Raw genomic sequence first — 20,893 nt, forward strand, 5'->3', positions numbered from 1 at the left:
GTAAAAATAAAACCTCGAAGATGACGAGGCAAGGCAAACTATTGCTTCATGTTGTGTTCGTACTGTTTGGAATCACTCAAATTATATAATCCAGTTTATATAATCTATTATGTCTCCAAATAAAACAGATTATGATGTAGATTATAAAAATTAAATGAACAGATTATTAAATGGGAGACGCTATGCGTCCACCGGCGGATACGTAAGAAATATCCACCACCGTTATAGCCGTCCGATGTAAGCGATGTCGTCCATCCGATCCGATATCTTCCGACATCATAGAACCTGAAACTGCTGCTCAGTTTCAGAAACTAACAGGCTGCTGCGGTTCCGACAGACTGTGCGCCACGCAGCCACCGCGGCGTCGCCCGCAGCCACCGCCTCCAGCCACCGTGGCGCCGCCCGCAGCCACCGCCTCCAACCACCGCGGCGCCGCCCCGGTAGCCACCGCCTCCAACCACCGCGGCGCCGCCCCGGTAGCAACTGCTCCAACCACCGCGGCGCTGCCCCGCAAGGCCCCGACAAACCTACGCCACCCGCAACCTGCCTGAACTCCATGGCGCACCACATCGCGCGCCAGATGGTCGGATCGGACGCCAACCTAGCTGACCGAGCACGACCATCTTTCTCAGCTCCAAGCGCCTTCGGAGAGCTTCCGCCGCGAGCTGGATCTTCAAGTTGGTTCACAAATCCTTCGGTGGTGTTTCTTGAACCCACATCGAGCAGATCCCGTCAACAAAATTCGGTGAGACATCCAGTTTCTGAAACTGTAGCTCTGATCCAAAGTGAAAGAATGAACACCTGTGTGTTTCTGAACCTGTTCCCGAACCTGCCTAGTTTCTGAACCTGTTCTTGAATTTTTTTTCTAGTGAAAGAATGAGCATGTTTCTAAACTTAGTTGCAGAAACAACTGCCTAGTTTCTGAAATTAGTTGGAATAACAGAACAATGAACCTGTTCCTCTCAAAAAACAGAGCAAAAATGAGCCTCTATGGCTTCTGAAACAATTGTCTAGTTTCACAAAACATAACCTGAAAAAATTGCCTGTTTATTTGCCCCTCTGCTCCCAATTTCAGTTACTATTGATTTTTGATTTTGTTCCAACTATCATATGTGATTTTTGAAGTATGATGTGACTGTTGCACAATAATTGTGTTGCAGGAAAATGTAACTGAAGGTGAAGGAAGCTATGTCGAAGATTCAGAAGGTTTGTTGTTTGCTGAAGATGCAAGCCAATATGATTCAGATGATGGAGATGTTTCTTCGCAGCCGCTGCCGCCCTATGTTGGGATGGTGTTTGACACAGTTGACGATGCTCGCAAATTCTACAATGACTATGCCTTCAAGTTGGGGTTTGGAACGCATATATCTACTTCAAAATTCACGCAGAAGAGAGGTCAAAAGAAAGAGGATGCAACCCTCATAAAAAGGGTCTTTGGATGTGTGCACGCTAGAAAGCCCGTTAAAACGGAAACCAACAGCAGTTCAGAGAGCATTGCAACTCGAACCAGCAACTCTAGTAGGCAGCCTAGTGAGGGGATGGATGTCACAAGAAAACGTCAAAAAAACAGAATGCTCCGTCATGATTGTAAGGCACATATGATTGTTGGGCTAAGGGAGGGGAGATGGACAGTGACTTGTTTTGTTGCGGAGCATACACATCCGATGATGGATCAGCCGGAGCGTGTTAGGTACTACCGCTCGCACCGCAGCATACCCAGCGAGGACTACCAACTATTGTTGACGCTGCATGATGTGAACCTCTCCAATTCAGAATGCATGAGCGTCCTTGGCAGGATCCATGGAGGTGACACTAGGATACTCCCATATGTGAAAAGAGATGTTACAAATGAACGTGCAAAGCTCCGCAAAGGGTTAACATTTCGAGACATGGATATGACAGTGAAGTATTTTGAGAGGAGGAAGGGTGAGAATCCAGAGTTTTTCTTTGCGAAACAGCAAGATCCTGCAACAAACTCAGTTACTGCATTGTTTTGGGTTGATGGGAGAACAAGGGCGTTGTACCCGAAATACAAAGATTGTGTATTCTTTGATACAACATTCTGCACAAACAGATACAACATGCCATTTGCTCCTATAGTTGGTGTAAACAACCACCTCCAGACAATTGCACTAGGATGTGCCCTGTTGCCGGATGAAACTATTGACACATTTAAGTGGGTTTTCCAGCAGTGGATGGTTGCGATGGATAACGAGCATCCTACCAACATCATGATTGACCAGGACCAAGCGATGGCAACAGCCATTGATCAAGTGTTCCCGAACACTTGCCACAGGTGTTGCAAGTTTCATGTTCTTAGCAATGCACGGTCCAAGTTGGGAAGGCTATTGAGCAGAGATGGGGCTTTTGCAGATGTGTTTTACACTTGTATCAACCAATCTGAAACCGTGGAGGAATTTGAGGAAACATGGCAGCACATGTTGCATTGTTTTGAAGTTGCAGAAAACAGACACCTCAAAAATATGTGGCGAACAAGGTGCACGTGGGCTCCAGCATATTTCAAGGACAAATTCTTCCCGTTCACGAGCACAACAGGCAGGTCTGAGGGTCTCAACTCATATTTTAAGACCCTGATTCGACCAGCTGATTCCGTTTGGAGATTTGTGCAGCAATATGAAATGTGTCAAGAAACTATGCTTGATCGTGAGGACAATGCTGGATTCACTGGTGAAACAACAGCTCCGCCTCTATACTCTCGGTAGGCACACTTTTGAGCTTTGCCCAAAATTCAAACACAAAATAAAAATGTTGTTGTTGACCTATTTCTTTTTATGTTCTTGCAGCTACAACATCGAGGGCCAAGCTGCTGCGTACTACACCCGCACTGTCTTCGGTAAGTTTCAGAAACAGGTGACAGCATCTACTGGCTTCATTGTCAACCAAGGCACTGACTACCAAGGGCAAGGCGTCGTGTTTGAGCTGAAAGCAACATCCTATGAGAACCCGAAGCTGTATTTTGTGCATGCTGTGAAGGATGAAGGGTTGTTTGAGTGCAGCTGCCACTACTTTGAGATGAATGGGCTGATTTGTGCACACATAATAAGGGCGATGGTTCATCTCAATGTGCAAGCAATTCCACAACAATACTTATTGGAGAGGTGGTCCGAAGCAGCCACTACAAGCATGGGTAGGACTGGCAGGTTGCTGGACTTTGGGCACCCCTCGACAAACACACTGAAATACAACTCCTTGTGTCGAAGGTTGACATGGCTTGCCTCTAATGCATGTTGCAATGATGATGCCTATAGAATATTGGATGATGCAATTAAAGCCCTTGAGCCTGCCATAGCAGCGGCCAAGAGAGGAGCCACTCCTGATCAACAAGCCACGCAACATAGTGAACCTCCAACACCACCCGCTGCGACGACGGTAACAGTGAATGGTGACATGCCACAACGAGAACGCTCCGATATGCTGCAAAACCCAGCTCGTGTGCCTAAGAAAGGCCGACCAACTGACAGAGAGAAGAGAAAGAAGACCCTTGTAGAGCAGCGAGATGATGAACAAAAAAAGAAGATGAAACAACAAGGGAAAAAAGCAACAACATCGGACAAGACAACAGCTCAAAAAAGGACTGTTCGCTGCAAGCACTGCAATGAATTGGGACACAATATTCAGACATGTGGCACCCTAAAAGCTGCGATGGAGGCGGCAGCAGCGCCCTCAAAATGCCAATTCTGCTCTGGGATTGGACATGCAGTCCCAGAATGTCAATACTTGAGAGCTGTGATGGCAAATGATCAAAGAGTTGCCCAAATGACGCAACTGAACCTGTAGGGAAAAGATAGACAGAAACAGGGAGGCGACAAAACAACAGACACAATTTTTGTTTTATTTTCATCATGGTAAATGTAAAAAAAATGTGCTTGCTCTCAGTGTTTGGAAAACAGAGGCTGATACTTGTTGCAGAATCTTTTTCTTATCTATTTTTTGCAATAAAATACTATTTTAAATTTCTGCAACAAAAGTTTGTTATACACTATTTTCTGCAATGAAGGTCATGTTTTGTAGAAAAAATGTTGTTGCAGAAATGTTTTGTGAACTTGAGTTATAGTAGAAATCTTGTTTCAGAAATGTGTGTAATGTTTTTTGTAACAAAACGCTTTAGTTACAGTGGTAATCTTTGTTGTAGAAAAATTGCCTGTTTAGTTGTCCCCATGCTCCCAAAGTATGGCGTGCATATGTTGCAGAATGCATCCATTAAAAAAAGATTACCACTGTACCAAAAATGTTACATGAAAAAACACATTACAGAAACATGAAAAAATGCTTTTGAAACACACCATCAGGATCAGGTAACTGCCCATTTGTATTTGTATTTTGTCATGTTCACACATCAGGGATCAGGTAACTGCAAAATTATATTTCTCATGCTTGAAAAAGATGGCATGCCCCAGCTACATATGATCAATGACAAAAAAGATCAGGTAATGTCTCTGTAACACATCAGGATCAGGATGAGGTAACTAGAGAACTCAGTTGCAAAAACACATGTCGCGCACACATGCACTGAAAAAAAGAAGAAGCCTAAAACTACTAGCTAGGTCTTGTTGCGGTCGTCTTTTCACTTGAAACTATGACTTCTTCAGCAACTTTTCGAGCTCCTCCTCCGAGCTGAGGGTGTTTTGCGGATGTTTGAAAAGCTTTGCTGCGATGTACTTGCGGAAGTTGAGCAACGAGGTTGTGTCCTGATCATACACGGCAACAAAAGAAAAAAAAACATGTTTAGATACTACTAGCAACAAAAAGGGAAAAGCTAGTGTGTCCGGAAAAGAGATTCCGCAACACAGATTCCACACAAAAAATGAGTAGAAGAAAAAGAGGAAAAGCAAAAAGTCATACTGTATTGAATGGCTTTAACCCCCTTGCAGTTAAGTTCTCCATGTACAGAATAGCAAACAAGCCGCAATCAAATCTGCCAGTAAAAAAAAGGTTGGAGAAAAATGAGATCACATATATGAAATAAAAAGTTGCCGGAAAAATAATGTATAGTTGCGGAAAACAGTACGTTGTTGACTGATGTGGGTAGCCTGATGGACTGAAGCGCTCAAACATGTCAAGATTGTGCTTCCAAGGGTTTCTTCCTCTCACGAGAGTTTTGAAGTTCTCTATCTGCAAAAATGTAAGACTGGTTGCTTCCGAAACATTGAGTTGAAAAAAAAAGCATGGTGAAAAAAGAAGAAAAACAAAATGCTACACCATACCAGATTGGAACAAGGCTTCTCGAGGATGCTGACATAATCAGAGTCTCTAATGTTGGAGTCGAACACATTGAACTGTTTATGGATCAAGTTTAGAACAACGACCGCCCAATGGTCTTGTTTCACAATGGTGAAGAACAACTGCAAAAATATGAAGATTCAAAAAGGGTCACGATGGTTGGATGGTGCCGTGGATGGTTGTTTCTGAACATAGTTGCAGAAACAATTGCCTTAGTTTCTGAAATAGTTGCAGAACAATGAACTTAGTTTCTGAACTTATTTGGCAAAGCAGAACAAATGAACTTGTTCCTCTCAAAAACAAAGCAAAGGTAGAAAAATAACTGTTGTAACAGATGGAAGAAACTGCAAAGCAATTCCTCTCTCACAAAGAAGAATGCTATAGTGATATAAGGGCATAGTTGCATAACAAGGTAGAAAAAAATTATTGCAATTGTAGACAGAACTTTGATGAACAAAAAGCCTTACTTGGTCAGCTTTGGCAATGTCGTTCTTCTCACAGGCCCTTTTCAAATCTTTCGTGCAGGAATTTGTATTGAATGAACTTGGGTCCACACAGAGTTTTGACTGCATATATAAGCAAAAAAATTGCAACAAAAAAGAAAGGTGAAAAAAAGGGAATGTGGCTGTCTTCTAAAACCGACTATGTTGCGTTTCGAAATCACAAGTGACAACAACAGGGAAAAAACATGATAGTTAACTCACCGCAACATGTGGTGAGAATGCAAACTTCCTTGGCTTGCTTGAACTGTACATGTGCTCAATGTTGAAACTTTCAATATAGAGTGACATCACCTCATTGTTCACATGAGCCCGCTTTTTGAGCCCGTTGCTGAAATGTTTGAATGAAATATCGAAACCACCTATCCTTATGAACGAAGGGCTAATTTGTTACAAAAGATGACAGAAACTTGGTTAGAAGTTGTGAAACTATTCCTTTGGTTTATTTTCTCTTAGCACACAAAAAGCGCAAAAAGCGTGAAAAAACTTACAGTGGCTCGCCTCGGGGTGGGTCCTTTATCTTATAATTGGTACAACAGTACCTCTGGTATATCGCATCATCCATTGCATCAATTTTTTTCTTCTTCATTTTTGGCAACTTTGCTGCGGTTGTTTCGGTCGGTGCAGCTCTCTTAAGTGTAGGATGCTTCTGATCATGGCCTTGCCCGCTGCTGACTTCAACCCGTGCCTCCTCTATTGTATCATCAATACATGCTTCTGCCCCAAAAAAATGAAAAAAGACAGCGGATGAGTAAGAGTTTTGAATCATGCATGTGCTAAGTTTCAAAAAACAAAAAGAAAGGATGATATGTTGCGTAAACAAAAAATCACGGGAACGACTTATATAAACCTGCAGGGCCTGTTGATATTGGCGGGAACGTCGCGAGTGGAGTGACATCATAAACAGGACCAGGTGAAGCAGCGGCAGCAAAAAGGTTATCAAACAAAGGGCTCCTCGCTCGAATCTCCATGAAAGACTCGATATCAACAGCAGGCGATCGTGGAGGTGATTCAACTTGTGGCACATCCTGAAACAGCAAGGCATCGGGGCTTCCAGGTTCGAACAATCCAAATGAAGGCCCGTCTTCGAGAGTTGTTTCTCCTGGTCTCCTAATCAGATTCACGCGACTGCATATATCTTCTCCCTTTGCATTGTTGCGATCATCTCCAATGTTGTTCTCACTCTCACTCTTATGGTTTTTTTTGTCAGCATTTGTTTTCCCAACTACAACTCCTGGATCAACACTCTTTGTGTTGTCCGGCTGAGAGGCTTGCTGCATAGACGAGGCAATGACGGTGGATTGAGCAGTTGATGTATTACCTTGTTCCAAGTTGTTAGGCTGCTTGGGCTGCTGTGGAGATGAAATTGTGACAGATGCATTGACAGCTCCTGTATTAGTATCCCGTTTCTTCTGCTGTTGCGGAGACGAGTCATTAGCAGTTGCTTTGCACATGCCTGGAGCGGGAGCTGCTGCTGCATGAAAAGTGACATTTTGTTTCGCTTCGTCACTCCTAAATCCAGCTTTGGATGCTTCAGACAACATCAGGCCCATTCTTTTGAGGTAGATTCCCTCCAACAAACTCCCAAATGAGCTCAATGCACCTTTAAGTTCTGCAGCATGGATGTCTTTATGCTTGTTGAATATAGCACGCATGTGTGGGGGCAGCTTGAATGCATAATAAACAAAAACCCAAGAACGGGGGAACGACATTAGCCTCAAAGTTTCATATTTTCTGTCAACCAAACAAGATATTATGCGGGGAAAAACAGAGAGTTGCAGAAAAGAAGAAATGCAAAAATATGGCTCACCTCTAATTCGTCAAATGTTGGTAGAGGACGCAGCCAGTCCTCCAAAGAACCACACACATCATCACCACCCTCCGTGTTTTTCGGAGGTGGCTCATGCACATTCCGTGTTGTGCCATCAGCTTTGTTTGTAGCACCTTCTGTTGGTTGTTGGGCGCCATCAGCACCAACCATATCGGGGAATCTCTCTTGCGGACATACTAGCTTTGTTGGGTAACTTGGCAAGCTGCTCTATGTATGACAGAAACTTGGTTGTTGCGTAAGGTGAAGTGGAGCTGAACTGCAAATCCAAAAAAGTAAATATATTGAAAAACACTTGAAAAAATGTGATAAAAAAGAATACAGATTTGCATTGAAGGTATTGTTTGAACAGTTTGAAAAAAAAGAATACTTACAGGGCGCTTCCCGAAACCATCTTCAATGGTATCAACTGCAATAACAGCGGTGAAATCCAACTCCTTCACAAAACAAGCCCGTGGCAGAGAATAATCGATGACATGATCAACTATACATCCTCTTGGGATGTCAATGTGGTCCATGTAAATTACCTACAAAAAAGAAGAGGCGCAGAAGCCAGTGTAAAACCAATAGGCTCCGGAAAACAAAAAAAATGGGGATGCTGCGGGAATGAAGGGAAGTACCGGAAGCATTGGTAGACAACCGCCAATGTGGAATTTTAGTTTGCCTTCATTCCTCTTATCCTGGTATTTCTTAACTTCCTTCATCGCGTCTAACAGAATATGCTCATCCCACTCAAACTCGTGGACAACACTCATGTCTTGCAAAGTGTGCAGATATTCCAAAGGCACCATATTTCCGGTACCAGGAGCTAGGACCAACGAAAGGCAAAGTAGAATTCATGTCCTATTAATGGTATCCTCATCGTCATCATCAGCGTTTGATAGGACAGAGACTGTGGTTGGTATTGGAGCCCTTTCGCCTTCCAAATAAATTTCACGGAAATCTGCTTTCCCCCTTTTCCCAAATTCAAGTGGCTTGCTTTCGGATGGCACATTAAATAGCTTCTTAACCATATCCCTTGTGAATTGGATTTTCTTGTGGTCACTTAACCTGCGAGACATGAGAAAATCAGTACATGTTTCGAGAAAAAAGAAGATCAAAAGAATTTATGCAACATAGAAAAAATGAAGCAAAAAACAAAAACAACAAACACATACTTGAGCAGCCGCTTCTTAGTATCAATCCTCATGACTATGAAATCGACAAGTTCTTCTGGAGGAGGTGGTAAAGGGGAGATATGAAGCAAATCCCCGAAAGAGGACTTGCTTATGACATCCCTCTTTTTCTCTTTGACGGTGTTGGCTATCTCACGTAGCCGCTTCGCCGACCATCGAGTTATATAGATACCCATGCTGCATAAACAAAAACAAATGGAAACACATGAGCTACTACAAAAAGCAGTCGTAAAAAATGCAAGAGAAAATGAAACATTGTATGAGAAGCATAAGCTTGCACAAAGTTGCAAGAAAAAGAAAGTTGCAGGAAGCATAAGCTTGCACAAAAGTTGCAAAGAAGCATAAGCTTGCACAAAAGTTGCAGGAAACACAGGTCATGTTGCAGAATTTTTTACAACATAGATCAAGTTGTAGATTTTTTTTATTGCAAACAAAAGGTCTTTATATTGCAACAAAAGGACTTGCTGTAATTTATTCTTGCAACAACAATCTTGTCAAATAAATTTCTGTAAAACAAAAGGTCTTGCTGCAGAATTATTCTGCAACTAAGATCTTGTTGCAGAAATTTGTATGTTTCCATAATCGATGTCCGTGCGAGCCGTGACCCTGTTTCTGAATAAGATGAAGATATTTCTAAGAAACGAAAGGTGGACACGTGGTAGACGATGGAGGCGGTTGACGCTTAGGAGCGATCCGCCGGTAGGTAGTAATCATTTCCCTTATAAAATGGACGGCCCTACGCGTCAACAATAAATTTTCTACAACAAAGACCTTGTTGCAAAATATTTTCTTCTCCAATATCTTGCAGCAAGATCCATGTTGCACAACCTCTTCTTTCCTATTTTTCTGCAATAAGACCCCGGCGGATCGGCCATTCCTCGCGACAATGTCGGAAACCATAGCGAACGTCAAGAACCTAGCGCTGCCACTTGCCAAAGGCCACCAAATAGTGCACATGCCAGGATTGTACTTGGAACTGTATAACCGGAGAGGCTGATCTGATCAACACTCCAACTACTACCTCTAATAGGTTTTACACACCGCACCAAAATCTTCAGTTCTCCAATACCATGGCGGGCAGTGGCACGAAATTGAAAGGAGCACTATTAAAACAAATGAACACCACTAGAGAGAAATGAACAGCTAATCTGCATGTGCAACATCAGCTAATCAACGATTTAGGCAAGCACACAGAATTCAGACAACACCACTAGAGACCTGAAACTGAGTTTACGTCTGAAGATATCGACACTTTCGTCAGTTAACTGAAATAGGCTTGCAATGCCATCACCAAATCACGTCCTCCCAGTTCAGTATTCAGACATTTCCCGCTGGAGACTACGGCGGATCGGCCATTCCTCGGTGGAGCACCAGGAAACTGGCCCTGCCGGCTAGCTGCGGTCGGGTTTGCTTCGGCTACGCTGCCGGCAGGCGGGTGGCGCTGCGGCGCTTGTGCTGCGTGGGGCGACGGGTGGCATTGCGAGATCCAGAGGAGAAACACCCGCAGCTGGCAGGCGGGTGGCGCTGCGGTGCGTGAGCGACGGGTCGCGCTGCGGGATCTAGAGGAGAACCGCACGCTGCGGTCCTAATGGAGCGTGGGGCGGAGGGCGGCGCTGCAGGATCCAGACGAGAGCCGTACCTGCTTGGGTCGTCGACGATCGCCGCCGTCGTCGTCGCCACGCGTGGGTTCGCGCCGCCGTCCTCCCAGATCCAGTCGCCGTCGTCCTCCCAATCCCTCCAGCTGCGGTCAACTGCTTCCAGCTGCAGGAATAACTTCCTGAAACAATTGGAAAGTTTCAGGAAAACGGTCACGACTTGGTCACGAACCCGCCGGCCACGGGAATAATTTGAGCCGTTAGATCAGATAAGGATCAACGGACGAAGAGGCGACGGACGAGTAAGACTGATCGGTCGGTGGGACGACAGCGTTTTCCTTATTAAATACTCATAATCTACTATGTTCCAGTTAAAATCAGATTATGAATTACTAATGACCCATTACCCTTATAAAGTTAAAGATAATTGTGTTTCTGTTACCGCCATCCTTTTATTTATTTTTAAAACAGAGTTTAAAACAGAGGACGCACAGGTCATTATGCAATGTAAAATCTTAATTACAGTTTACATAATCTGACCTTCAAATATGTCCACCTAGATTATTTTTATAAACCAAATTATATAATCTATCTTTATAATCCAAATTATTATAATTTATTATGGTTCCAAACGGGGCCTAAGCAAAAGACCATCCAGCCCGAGCTGAGAAACAACTAAAAGCACCGAATGCAACAAACGAAAACGCACATACAGCTGACAAGCATTAGCTTCCCAAAACTTTGCATTATACAGCACTGCAGGATAAACACCTCAGCATTCAAGGGTAAGAAAGCATCACAACTGCAGCTTATTCGGGATTCAAAATCACCATCATCTTTAATCCGGTGTGAACAAAACTGTCTCAGACAACAATTTTAGTAAGTCTACAAGGCAAATTCCTGAGTTCAGCCAATAACACGCCTCTGGTTTAACCCTTCGGACACTGCTGTAGGCAATTTAAGATTTTATTGCGGAAGGGGGTTGCCATGTTATCATTCACTTCAGTTTTGTAACCGCAGCATGTATGGCATCTGCAAGATGGGGTACAGTCCTGGAGCTCAAACCTGCCATGCTGATCCTCCTGCAAGAGAAATAGGAGTATATGACTTGTCAGTATGAACTAGCCACAGGTTGCACTGCTAATGCATTTGGTGATGAGATATGAAAACGGGTGAATTCACAAGGCATTACCCATCGGATGTCATGTAAATGTGATATTCCTGCCTCATGAAGGCGACTTGATCACTGTTGAGCCCAGTGAAAGTAAACATCCCAATTTGCTTAATGATGTGGGACCAATCTCCAGGTGTTTCTGCATGATGTGACAATTGGTCAACACTTTGGTATAGAAGGAACGAATTAAAAATGGATCAACAGATTGAACACCCATAACATGGAGATAGATGGACCTGGACCAGAAAGTTTAGTGCACTACATGAACTTCATATTTCAGGTATCTTAACAGGAACTTGGCAATGAACCATATAAAAAATTAGGAAGTCAGATATTCATCAGATTTTGCTGACAACCCATAAGTTTTTGTTCGGACGAACTTAATAGTACTCCCTCTGTGCCATGTTATAAGAGCGTTTTTGACACTAGGTTACTCCCTCTGTGCCATGTTATAAATATAAAGTGCTCTTATATTATGGGACGGAGGGAGTACTATTTAATATCAAAAGAACAACTAGTTCAGAGAAATTGTATCAATCGCTGAAAAATAAAAATGACACTAGGTTCTGATAGAAGATCCTAGTAGAAATTGTGAGACTGATAAGACCATTAGTCAAACATTAACTATGTTATTAACAGCAAAGAGGAAACAGTGGAGTTCGACAGAAAATAGTACCTCTGACTTTCAGTGCATCAAAAAGCTGCTCCCTCATGCTAATTATCCTATCAGCCATGGCCTTCAGTTCCAAAGTCCATTCATCGAACATACCACTACAAATTGGGAAAAAGTAAATCAATAAGAAACTAAGCACTACAATTATTAGATTTATGGATCTGCCAATAAAAAATCATTTCAACATAAACTCAATTTCTAAAACAGAATAGAATATTACCTGTCCTTAAGTATGGTAGCCACAATAGAAGCACCATGAAGAGGAGGGTTCGAGTACATAGGCCTAATTACAAGCTTAAGTTGACTTTCAACCTTAACAGCTATGTCAGCACTCCCACAAACCTGAAACATTAAGTAGCATTTTTCTTTCAGTTCCTGAAGCAACTCAATACAATGACACATATGAGATGCAATACAGGTTCTTATGTACAACCACCAAGTACATCTACTATCTCAATAAAAGAAGGTTAAAAGAAGTTCCCACGGACATACTGAGATATAAGTAGATAAAAAATATTACAGTTGATAAGATATATAACTGCAATTATAGCTGTATAGCAAAAACCTGTATGTAACTATGCATTTAGTATATCGGACCACACAACTGCGGAGACAATTCTGCGAGTTAATTATTACCATCGACACAGCAAGAAGATGCCCACAAGCTCGAACTCAAGTCCAAGAACTAAGGGTAAGACGACAAAGGTGAATAACAAGAATTAGTATAAGATAACTTACGATGCTTAAAGCACCAACACGCTCTCCATACAATCCCATGTTCTTAGCATAGCTTTGAGCCATGAGCAATTCACCACCATCAGCGACGAACATGCGCACTGACTGGGCATCTTTGTCAAGGCTTCCACTTGCAAATCCCTGTACAGATCATTTGAAGCACAATACTGAATTTGTAAGCTATTTGGAAGGAAATATGTCATGTGAACAAAGAATCACCAAATTCTGTGGCTACATAGTCATGTGGCATATTCCCTAAGAAACATCAGTATTAGGCATGTCAGTTACTTACTTGATAAGCACTGTCAAAGAATGGCAGCAATGCTTTTGATCTCATCAGCTGCCTGATCTGTTCCCACTGTTCCAAGGTTGGGTCTACACCAGTAGGGTTGTGGGCACATGCATGAAGCAGTACAATTGCGCCTGAGGGAGCTGAACTGAGATCTTCTAAGAATCCTGCAACACATAAACATATCCTTGATTAAGTAAGACCACATACAACAAGCCAGTAAAAGTGTCCAAACGTACTCTTATGAAATTGCAAATTGAGCACACAGTAGTGTATATGAAAATTGAAAAACTGAAGCAGGCACCTTGGAAATCCAGTCCACGAGTTGCAGGATCATAGTACCGGTAACTCCTAACAGTCAGGCCAGCTAAAGTGAAGACTTTTGGGTGATTCCCCCAGGTTGGCTGTGGGATGTAGATAGTGCGCTGGAGAAAATGTTCATGATTTAGAAATCAAACAATGCAATTCCGCCTAGCAGCAAATAAAGGAGACAAGAAAGGCTCCTTACTTCATGATAGTGCCTTGCAAGAAATTCTCCTCCCACTCGTAAGGAACCAGTTCCTGATAAGCACTGCACCGTAGCCACCCTATTCTCCTGAATAGCAGGACTATTCAGGAAAGGGGGAGGTACTTCAGTTAGACAATTTTACACTCTGGTATTAAGGTTTCCTGCAAAATTATAATTATAATCAATTAAAGGCAGGGGTTTAACAGACACACCTGTCAGCACCGAAGATAAGCTTAGCACTCAACTTGTTGAAATCGGCCAATCCAGTGATTGGCAAGTACTCCTTAACACGTGACCTAAGCAAAGCAAGCAGTTACATGTCAAATAATGCAATCATAAGTTTCCACTGTAAGTAGTTAGATACCATACACAATTGTTCTAGCAGTAGTAAGTTTTATGTAAACTCATACAAGAAACTCCCCAATACGCCAACTACTATACAAGGAATGGAACACGCTGCGATGCTTGTAAAACTGAATCATCTACTGAGAAATATACTGTATAACTAGCGAGAAGGAAAACTCGAATAGCAGTGCCGTACCCGGACCTGCAAGCACAACTACCGTCAGCTAATCCTACACGACCGTACAACATGGGGGAAACCACCAAAACAGCCTGAAAAATATATTATAAATCAAGTGGGTGGAACGGTAAAGATAAATAAAATACTACCTAGGCAACAATTATATTGGAGAGTACGGTACGATAGCCACACGATCTACTAAGAAAAGGATACCACCGATCCCACACTGAGACAAGTATTTTATCCAGAGGTTAGATCTAGCTGAATCCGAATTTTATTCAGTTTGGGATACAAGCTCAGAGAATTGAGCTTCAGTCACTTAAAAGAGGCACGAACTCATGCGGATCATCCCGATTTGGGACCGGACTTACTCGTTATGGATCAGCATCTGCTCGGCGCGCCTGACCACATTCAGCACGAGGGGCTTCCCTTCCTGAGTCGGACCAAAACGCCAACCACGGTCAAATCCAGCTCTGATCCAACAGAGAAGCGCGACAATTCTACAAAAATTCCCCCAAAACAGCCTCTCACCTCGGTCCGGTAGGCGCCGACGCCGAGGTTGACCTTGACGGGGCTGGGATCCTTGTTGTACGCGACCGTCACCTGCCGCAACGCCCAAGCAAGGAACAATCAGGCCGACGGAACCAATAATACCGCGCGATCGCGCCGAAACCCGGCGCGACCAGCAGACGGGGGGGAGGGAGGGAGGGGTTGGCTTACCCCGAGGATGGGGTCCTCCGGGCCCTGGGCGATCCCGGCGAAGACGGAGGGCGACGCCATGGTGGGGAAAGGTTGGAGGGAGTCGGCGGAGGTGGCGGTCGCTGCTGCTGCTGCTGGTGGCGATGTTCGTGGGGAAGAAGGCAGCAGGTGGCGCACCAGCGTACTTAACCTGCGGTCGGCGCTAGGCTGCGCCGCGCGCACGTTAGCCGTGGGCATCGCGGCCCGGCTAGGGTGCGCCGCGCGCTGCCTTTCGGGTGCGCGCCGCGTGCTGCTGGACCGGGGAATCGAGGGGCGCGGGCGTGGGGGGCAGCGCGTACTCGCGTGCCGCCGCTGGGTTCGCTATAAACGGCGGGCGGGGTGGCGGATGGCTGTTTTCGCTGGCGTCGTGTCACGCGGACGCGTACACGCCAACGTTCTCGCGGTCATCGGTGCCGTCGGGGCGTGGGTCACACTACTACTCCTCTGGCGTTGTGGTCGTTGTGCCGTGCGTGCAGCAATTCGAGTCTGGTGTTCAGGCAGCTCGATGCCGAGCGAGGTGGGGCGTAACGTGGCGGCAAGTACAAGCTCCGCTTCCCTCAAAAAAAAAAAAACGTGGAGACGGGGAGTAAGCGCGACTATTCGTTTTACTTTCTCGAGCAAAACTAGTCCAATCCAACTTGCAAAGCTCGGAACATCTCCAATGGGCCCAATCCGACGCGCATATAAAATATCTGTTTACAACGTATTTATCTTAAAATTTAACGCGCCGTTCAGCGTTGGCTCCAACAAAAGCCTAGAAATTAGACGCGGGCGGTACTTCAACGAAAACGCAAAAATAAGGCACGTGTGGCAAAATTCAACACATTTTTCATCACATTTTTAATCACATAGGATAAAAACGATACATAAAACATAGTTGCATATATAGTCTAGATAGTTACATTTTTTTACAAAGCATAGCATAGATAAAAAAAGCCGATACAAAAACTACTCATCGTCGTCGTCGGACTCCGACGCGCGGGTGTCCAATTCCTCCATCGTGATGAATGCGTCACACCAGCGTTCATCAACGGAGGACCAAGTCGACGCTTACTTCAACTTCATCTAGAAAAGTGCGGCTTGCTTTCGCATACGCCTATCTGCACGATAGGCGGCTTGCTCCATCCTCTCCGTCCTCCTTTGCGTGAAGAATTGACATTCGTCGAGGACGTCCTGCGGGAACTGTCGGTGTCATGCCTCCATAGCATACTCGTCCATCTCAGCAATGCTGAGACGACGCTCCCGCCTTCGGTTCCGACGACGGTACTTGTCGGTGACTACCCGTGGACGAGGCGTTAAGGTTCTACGCCAACTCCATCGTCATCACCTCGGGAAGTTCATCTCCCTTTGAGGCCTGCTCAGGCGCCACCCCGCCGCGTCATATGCGTGTGCGGCTTTCTCGGCGATGTCGAATGTGCCGAGGCCGAGACGCATCTCGTCGGATCGGATCTCGGAGTAGAACGTGTCGGAGGGGTGCGTGCGAACGCCTCGATAGCCAGAAGTTCCACGCGTGGCGTGGCGGCAACGAGGAGAGAAAGGAGGGGGGGGGGCAGAGGGGCGCGTGGCGGGACAGGGGCCACTGAGATTCGTTGAAAGTGCGCGTGGCGAGCGTCACATTTTATAGACGTGTTGTACGCCGCCGCGTTAAATCTAACGCGCGCACGCCCGCCTTTTTCACACGCACAAGTTTACCACGTTCTTTGAAGCGTGCAAATCGTTCCGCACGCTAAAATAAAATTTTAATACATGAACGTGTTTTTTGATGCGACCGTTAGAGATGCTCTCAAGAAAATGAAAAACTGGCCCAACTTGCAACAAACCATGGTGTGTGAAACGGATAAATGCAAAAACTGGCCCAACTTGCAACAAACCATGGTGTGTGAAACGGATAAATGCAGGCATACAGCCGTCGGATGGCGATGGGAGGTCGCTCTTTTATGGGTGAGTGAGACGTCATGCAATTCAGGTACTTGGATCGGTCTTTGCATAATTTCGCGTTCCGCCGTGGATAGGAACAGAACAAGCTTGCTCTACCAACATCTATCCTGTCAAGCAGGACTAAACATTTCGTATATGACCATACAGAACGACTCCCTCTGCAGGCAGGAACGAATCTAAACGATGATCTGACGCCAACACAAGGAAGTACAATATCCTCTGATCTTCAGCTTGCATGGCCCAAAATATTCTTGGGCGCCTAAAAGTTCGTTATCTTCCATTCAGACAATCTTTCATTCTTCTTTTTGCGAGATCGAACAATCTTCCATTGGCTAAGGCAGCAGCAACTAGGAACGTCACTTCCTCGTTGGTCAATTAGGAGATCATATACCCCACAAAAAGAAAACTAGGGGATCATAAACCTCCCCAAAAAAAAAATCATAAATCAACTTGCTGAGATTTTTAAAGGATGCTTGGATCCAATGGACTAAAACTAGTCTCTTTAAGAGGCTAAAATTTCAAACACCCCTGACTAAAGAGAGACTACAATTAGTCTTGAGCCTAAAATCTTTTAGTCAGGGGTACCCCTATTAAAATGTGCATGAGTCCTCTCTCTCCTCATTTAACTACTCAGACTAGTTCTGGATTGGAGGGTTTGGAGGATAATAAACGCTCATTAACTTGATTTTAGTCTCTTTAGTATTTAGATCCAAGCATGGGTGAGGCTAGCAAGTTTTAGTCTCACTACTTTTAGTCATGGGACTAAAACATATCCAAACACCCTCTTAATTGCTCTTCAGGTACACGTCTTTTCTTTCTTTCTCAAATACGCCTAACATGTGTATTATATATTAAAGAGGACGAAAGGGTATAGAGCCCTCCACTGAAGGTGTTACAACACACCCGTCCACTCCACTCTATCTACTAATGCTAGGTCTTATTTCATACCCACACATGACTCCACGCGAAGAAATGCTCTAAGGCCAACCTCAGCAGGCCTATCGTCTTCTAAGCTCTACCCTCATTGAGAACCCTACTTATGAACTATTCTAGTGATGGTGACTCACCATAAAAAACAATGCTATTACGGTGTTTGCACAACTCCTATAGCGCAAGGGTGGGCATTGCGCGTGAATCCTTATCATGCATGCCCTGAATGTTCTTGAGTCTAATCCGGCTTGCCCAAAGTCGTGCATAGCTGCACCAGGTAAGTTCTTGAGAAGGCACACTACATCATGTTGTGCTTCATTGTTTCATCCCCCTGAGTGCAAAGTGGGCAAGTCTTGGTGCGGCAGCGCCTCCTCACGAAGCAATCCGATGTCCATGGTTGATTCCTTACTACAAGCCATACGAAGAACCGAAGTAGATTGCCAAAAATCATCTTAATTGAGTCGCTTAATGTCGATAACCACCGTTTTCATAAAAGTTTGCCGAAAACACTGATTTCAAATAATGTGTTGCCGAAAGCACTAATCGATCAATTGAGAGCCGTTTGATGTGAAATCTAACAAACATGGTCCACTTTCATGATTGACGTGACACCAAAACTTAACGTCGTCGGTCGATTCGTTAAGATAACAAAAGGGCCACATGTCAGCATGCTTGTTCATTTTATCGAGCACATTGTGCGCACTACCGGCCGCTGCTCGTGCCACCCTCACTGCAGGGCTCTGCACTTCTGTCCCACGACGGCCTCTGACGAGCCGAGCGTAGATAGCCCCGCCTCTAGCGCCACTCTCCTCCTTCCTTCCCCCGCTCCTGAGCTCCAACTACCTCGCGCCCGGCGCATTGCATGGTCGCGACACCTCCATGGCCTCCGGCCACGACCTCCTATCAATTGCCGCTGCGGGGCGCAGGAGCCGGCGAAGCTGTCGGTGGTGGTTCAGACATGTTGAGAAGAGGCGTCTGGATAGGAGGCTCCCGCGGTCGAGGAGACGTCGGAGTTAACGTGTTGTGGTGCGCCATGGACGGCGGAGCACTCGAGGACTGGCTGTGATTGCCTCGCTTATTAGGGATGATAGACTACTCATATCAATAAGGAATTCCTTCTTTTCCGGGAGCCCATTCGAACAGAACTCCTAGGTTAAGCGTGCTTGGCTTGGAGTAGTTTTAGGAACTCCCAGGTTAAGCGTGCTTGGCTTGGAGTAGTTCTAGGATGGGTGACCGATCGGAAAGTTGATCCCGGGTGCGCATGAGTGAGGACAAAGTGCGCACAAAAGACTAGTATTGATATGTGGGGCCAGTCTAGATCCCGCCAGAAGTAACGACCGCCGCGGGTGTGTCCGGGGCGTTACAAGTTTGGTATCAGAGCCGACCCTCGCGGTTACACGGATGTTTGCGGACAGGTGTCCGGTCATGTTGTTCATGACGTTTGTGACCCGTCGTGGCACACGGCATGGTACATGTACTGGACTGGATGCACAGACGTTTGTACCAAGAGGGAACGCTCCTGTGGCCCGACGAGGACGTCGGTTCTTCTGAGTGGTGGTGTATGTGATAGCCTGGCTTATTAGGGATGATAGACTACTCATATCAATAAGGAATTCCTTCTTTTCCGGGAGCCCATTCGAACAGAACTTCCAGGTTAAGCGTGCTTGGCTTGTAGTAGTTCTAGGATGGGTGACCGACCGGGAAGTTGATCCCGGATGCGCATGAGTGAGGACAAGGTGCGCAGAAAAGACTAGTATTGATATGTGGGGCCAGTCTAGATCCCGCCAGGAGTAACGATTTCGCTTGTGAAAATAAAAACGTCGGGGAGTTATAAAAATTCTCTAACCGGTTATAATAATAAATCGGGCGTTTTACAATTTGTAATTCCTATATGTTTAAAAGAAAAAAATGTAAAACAAAAATAAATAAAGAAAAGAAAGTATTAAAAAAAGATATATAATAAATAGTAAAAGAATATTGTAAGTAAAAATAAATAAATAAAAAAGACCCCCTGGCCCAGCCAGGCCACCCCCCCCCCCCCCGTTCGGCCCACCCCCCTGGGTATATAACCAGGGGGCAACCCTAAATCGCCCGCTCCCCTCCGTGTTCCCCACTGGCCGCCGCCACCCCAGCCGCTCGCTCGCTAGACCCCCCAACCCCACGCACCGTCATCCCTCCCACCTAACTCCTACCGAGCCCCCACCAACCACACACCCTCCCCACCTACCGCTCCTACTCGGCCTCCCATCTCCCAGACCGACACCACCACGCCGAGAGCCCCAGATCCCCCCGTCGGTCTCCCTCCTCTCGATCTCCCCTCTCGGCTCCCTTCCCACCCGACGGGAGTTCCATCCATCGCCTCGCCCGACACTCCCTCCCCATCCCCAGGAGCTCCCTCCCTCCGGCAGCCGTCACCCACCCCTGGCCGGACCCCTTCCTCTCCGTCGGCCCCCAGGAACCATCCCTGTCGCCTCGCCCCTCCGGCGGCCCCATCCGGGCGCCGCCCCTCCTCTGGGCTGGATCCGGTCGGCCCCTACGGCGACCTCCACCGGCCGGCCCTCCTCGTCACCAACTTCACCGCGTGACCGCCACCGCCACCACCGCGTCTTCCTCCACGCCGTCTCCTCCGCGCCTCCCGAGAACTCCGGCTTCACCGGGCCCTCTCGTCAATGTCAATGAGCCCCTTTTCGGGCTCCTCCCACCGTCTCCTTCCCCGCGCCGTCCCGGTTCCATTTCGGCAAACAGCTCTCCGTTCCGACGCCGTTAGGATCGAGTAGGTGATGTTGGAGATGTCCTTCTCTCTCTGTGTGGTTGAGAGATTGAGAGTTCTCTGTTGTTTAACACAGAGGTTGGAGAGAGAGAGTTTTAGATAGAAATAAAAATAAAATGATGTATTCGCGTATGTATTTTGTATGTATGAGATGCACGTATGTATGTATTTATGTATGTAGGTATATGGAGAAATACGTTGATTGTATAAATATGTTTATGGGTGTTTTGTGTGTATGTGGCCTAAGCCACTTACGGTGGGCCAACCCACCCCGCT

The 20,893-nt window shown here is 45.6% G+C and overlaps 3 protein-coding genes across 3 annotated transcripts; 1 reads left to right on the top strand and 2 right to left on the bottom strand.

The window, feature by feature from the left end:
• The first annotated feature begins 556 nt into the window (after window positions 1-556).
• On the top strand, window positions 557-3,798 carry LOC123441922 (protein FAR1-RELATED SEQUENCE 9-like). Its single transcript, XM_045118091.1, has 4 exons — window positions 557-745; window positions 1,161-1,573; window positions 1,676-2,719; window positions 2,805-3,798. Exons 1-4 carry the CDS (start codon window positions 557-559, stop codon window positions 3,796-3,798), a joined length of 2,640 nt encoding a protein of 879 aa, XP_044974026.1.
• Window positions 3,799-4,329: 531 nt separating this feature from the next.
• Window positions 4,330-10,970, bottom strand: LOC123444458. The gene is made up of 13 exons (XM_045121170.1): window positions 10,384-10,970; window positions 8,727-8,921; window positions 8,190-8,619; window positions 7,944-8,096; window positions 7,552-7,828; window positions 6,592-7,408; window positions 6,233-6,458; window positions 5,946-6,123; window positions 5,709-5,807; window positions 5,226-5,363; window positions 5,030-5,133; window positions 4,864-4,936; window positions 4,330-4,709 (listed from the first exon to the last, which is right to left on the bottom strand). The coding sequence occupies exons 5-13, from the start codon at window positions 7,720-7,722 to the stop codon at window positions 4,596-4,598; spliced, it is 1,920 nt and encodes a 639-aa protein (XP_044977105.1). The 5' UTR covers window positions 7,723-7,828; window positions 7,944-8,096; window positions 8,190-8,619; window positions 8,727-8,921; window positions 10,384-10,970; the 3' UTR covers window positions 4,330-4,595.
• A 94-nt stretch (window positions 10,971-11,064) lies between these two features.
• LOC123444459 (aspartate aminotransferase, cytoplasmic) lies at window positions 11,065-15,296 on the bottom strand. The gene is made up of 12 exons (XM_045121171.1): window positions 14,962-15,296; window positions 14,773-14,844; window positions 14,613-14,674; window positions 13,931-14,014; window positions 13,719-13,818; window positions 13,515-13,635; window positions 13,214-13,377; window positions 12,925-13,062; window positions 12,407-12,528; window positions 12,190-12,284; window positions 11,532-11,652; window positions 11,065-11,421 (listed from the first exon to the last, which is right to left on the bottom strand). Exons 1-12 carry the CDS (start codon window positions 15,175-15,177, stop codon window positions 11,337-11,339), a joined length of 1,380 nt encoding a protein of 459 aa, XP_044977106.1. The 5' UTR covers window positions 15,178-15,296; the 3' UTR covers window positions 11,065-11,336.
• Window positions 15,297-20,893: the final 5,597 nt, after the last annotated feature.

Source organism: Hordeum vulgare, chromosome 3H (assembly GCF_904849725.1).
Source record: "Hordeum vulgare subsp. vulgare chromosome 3H, MorexV3_pseudomolecules_assembly, whole genome shotgun sequence".
NCBI classification, from domain to species: domain Eukaryota; kingdom Viridiplantae; phylum Streptophyta; class Magnoliopsida; order Poales; family Poaceae; genus Hordeum; species Hordeum vulgare.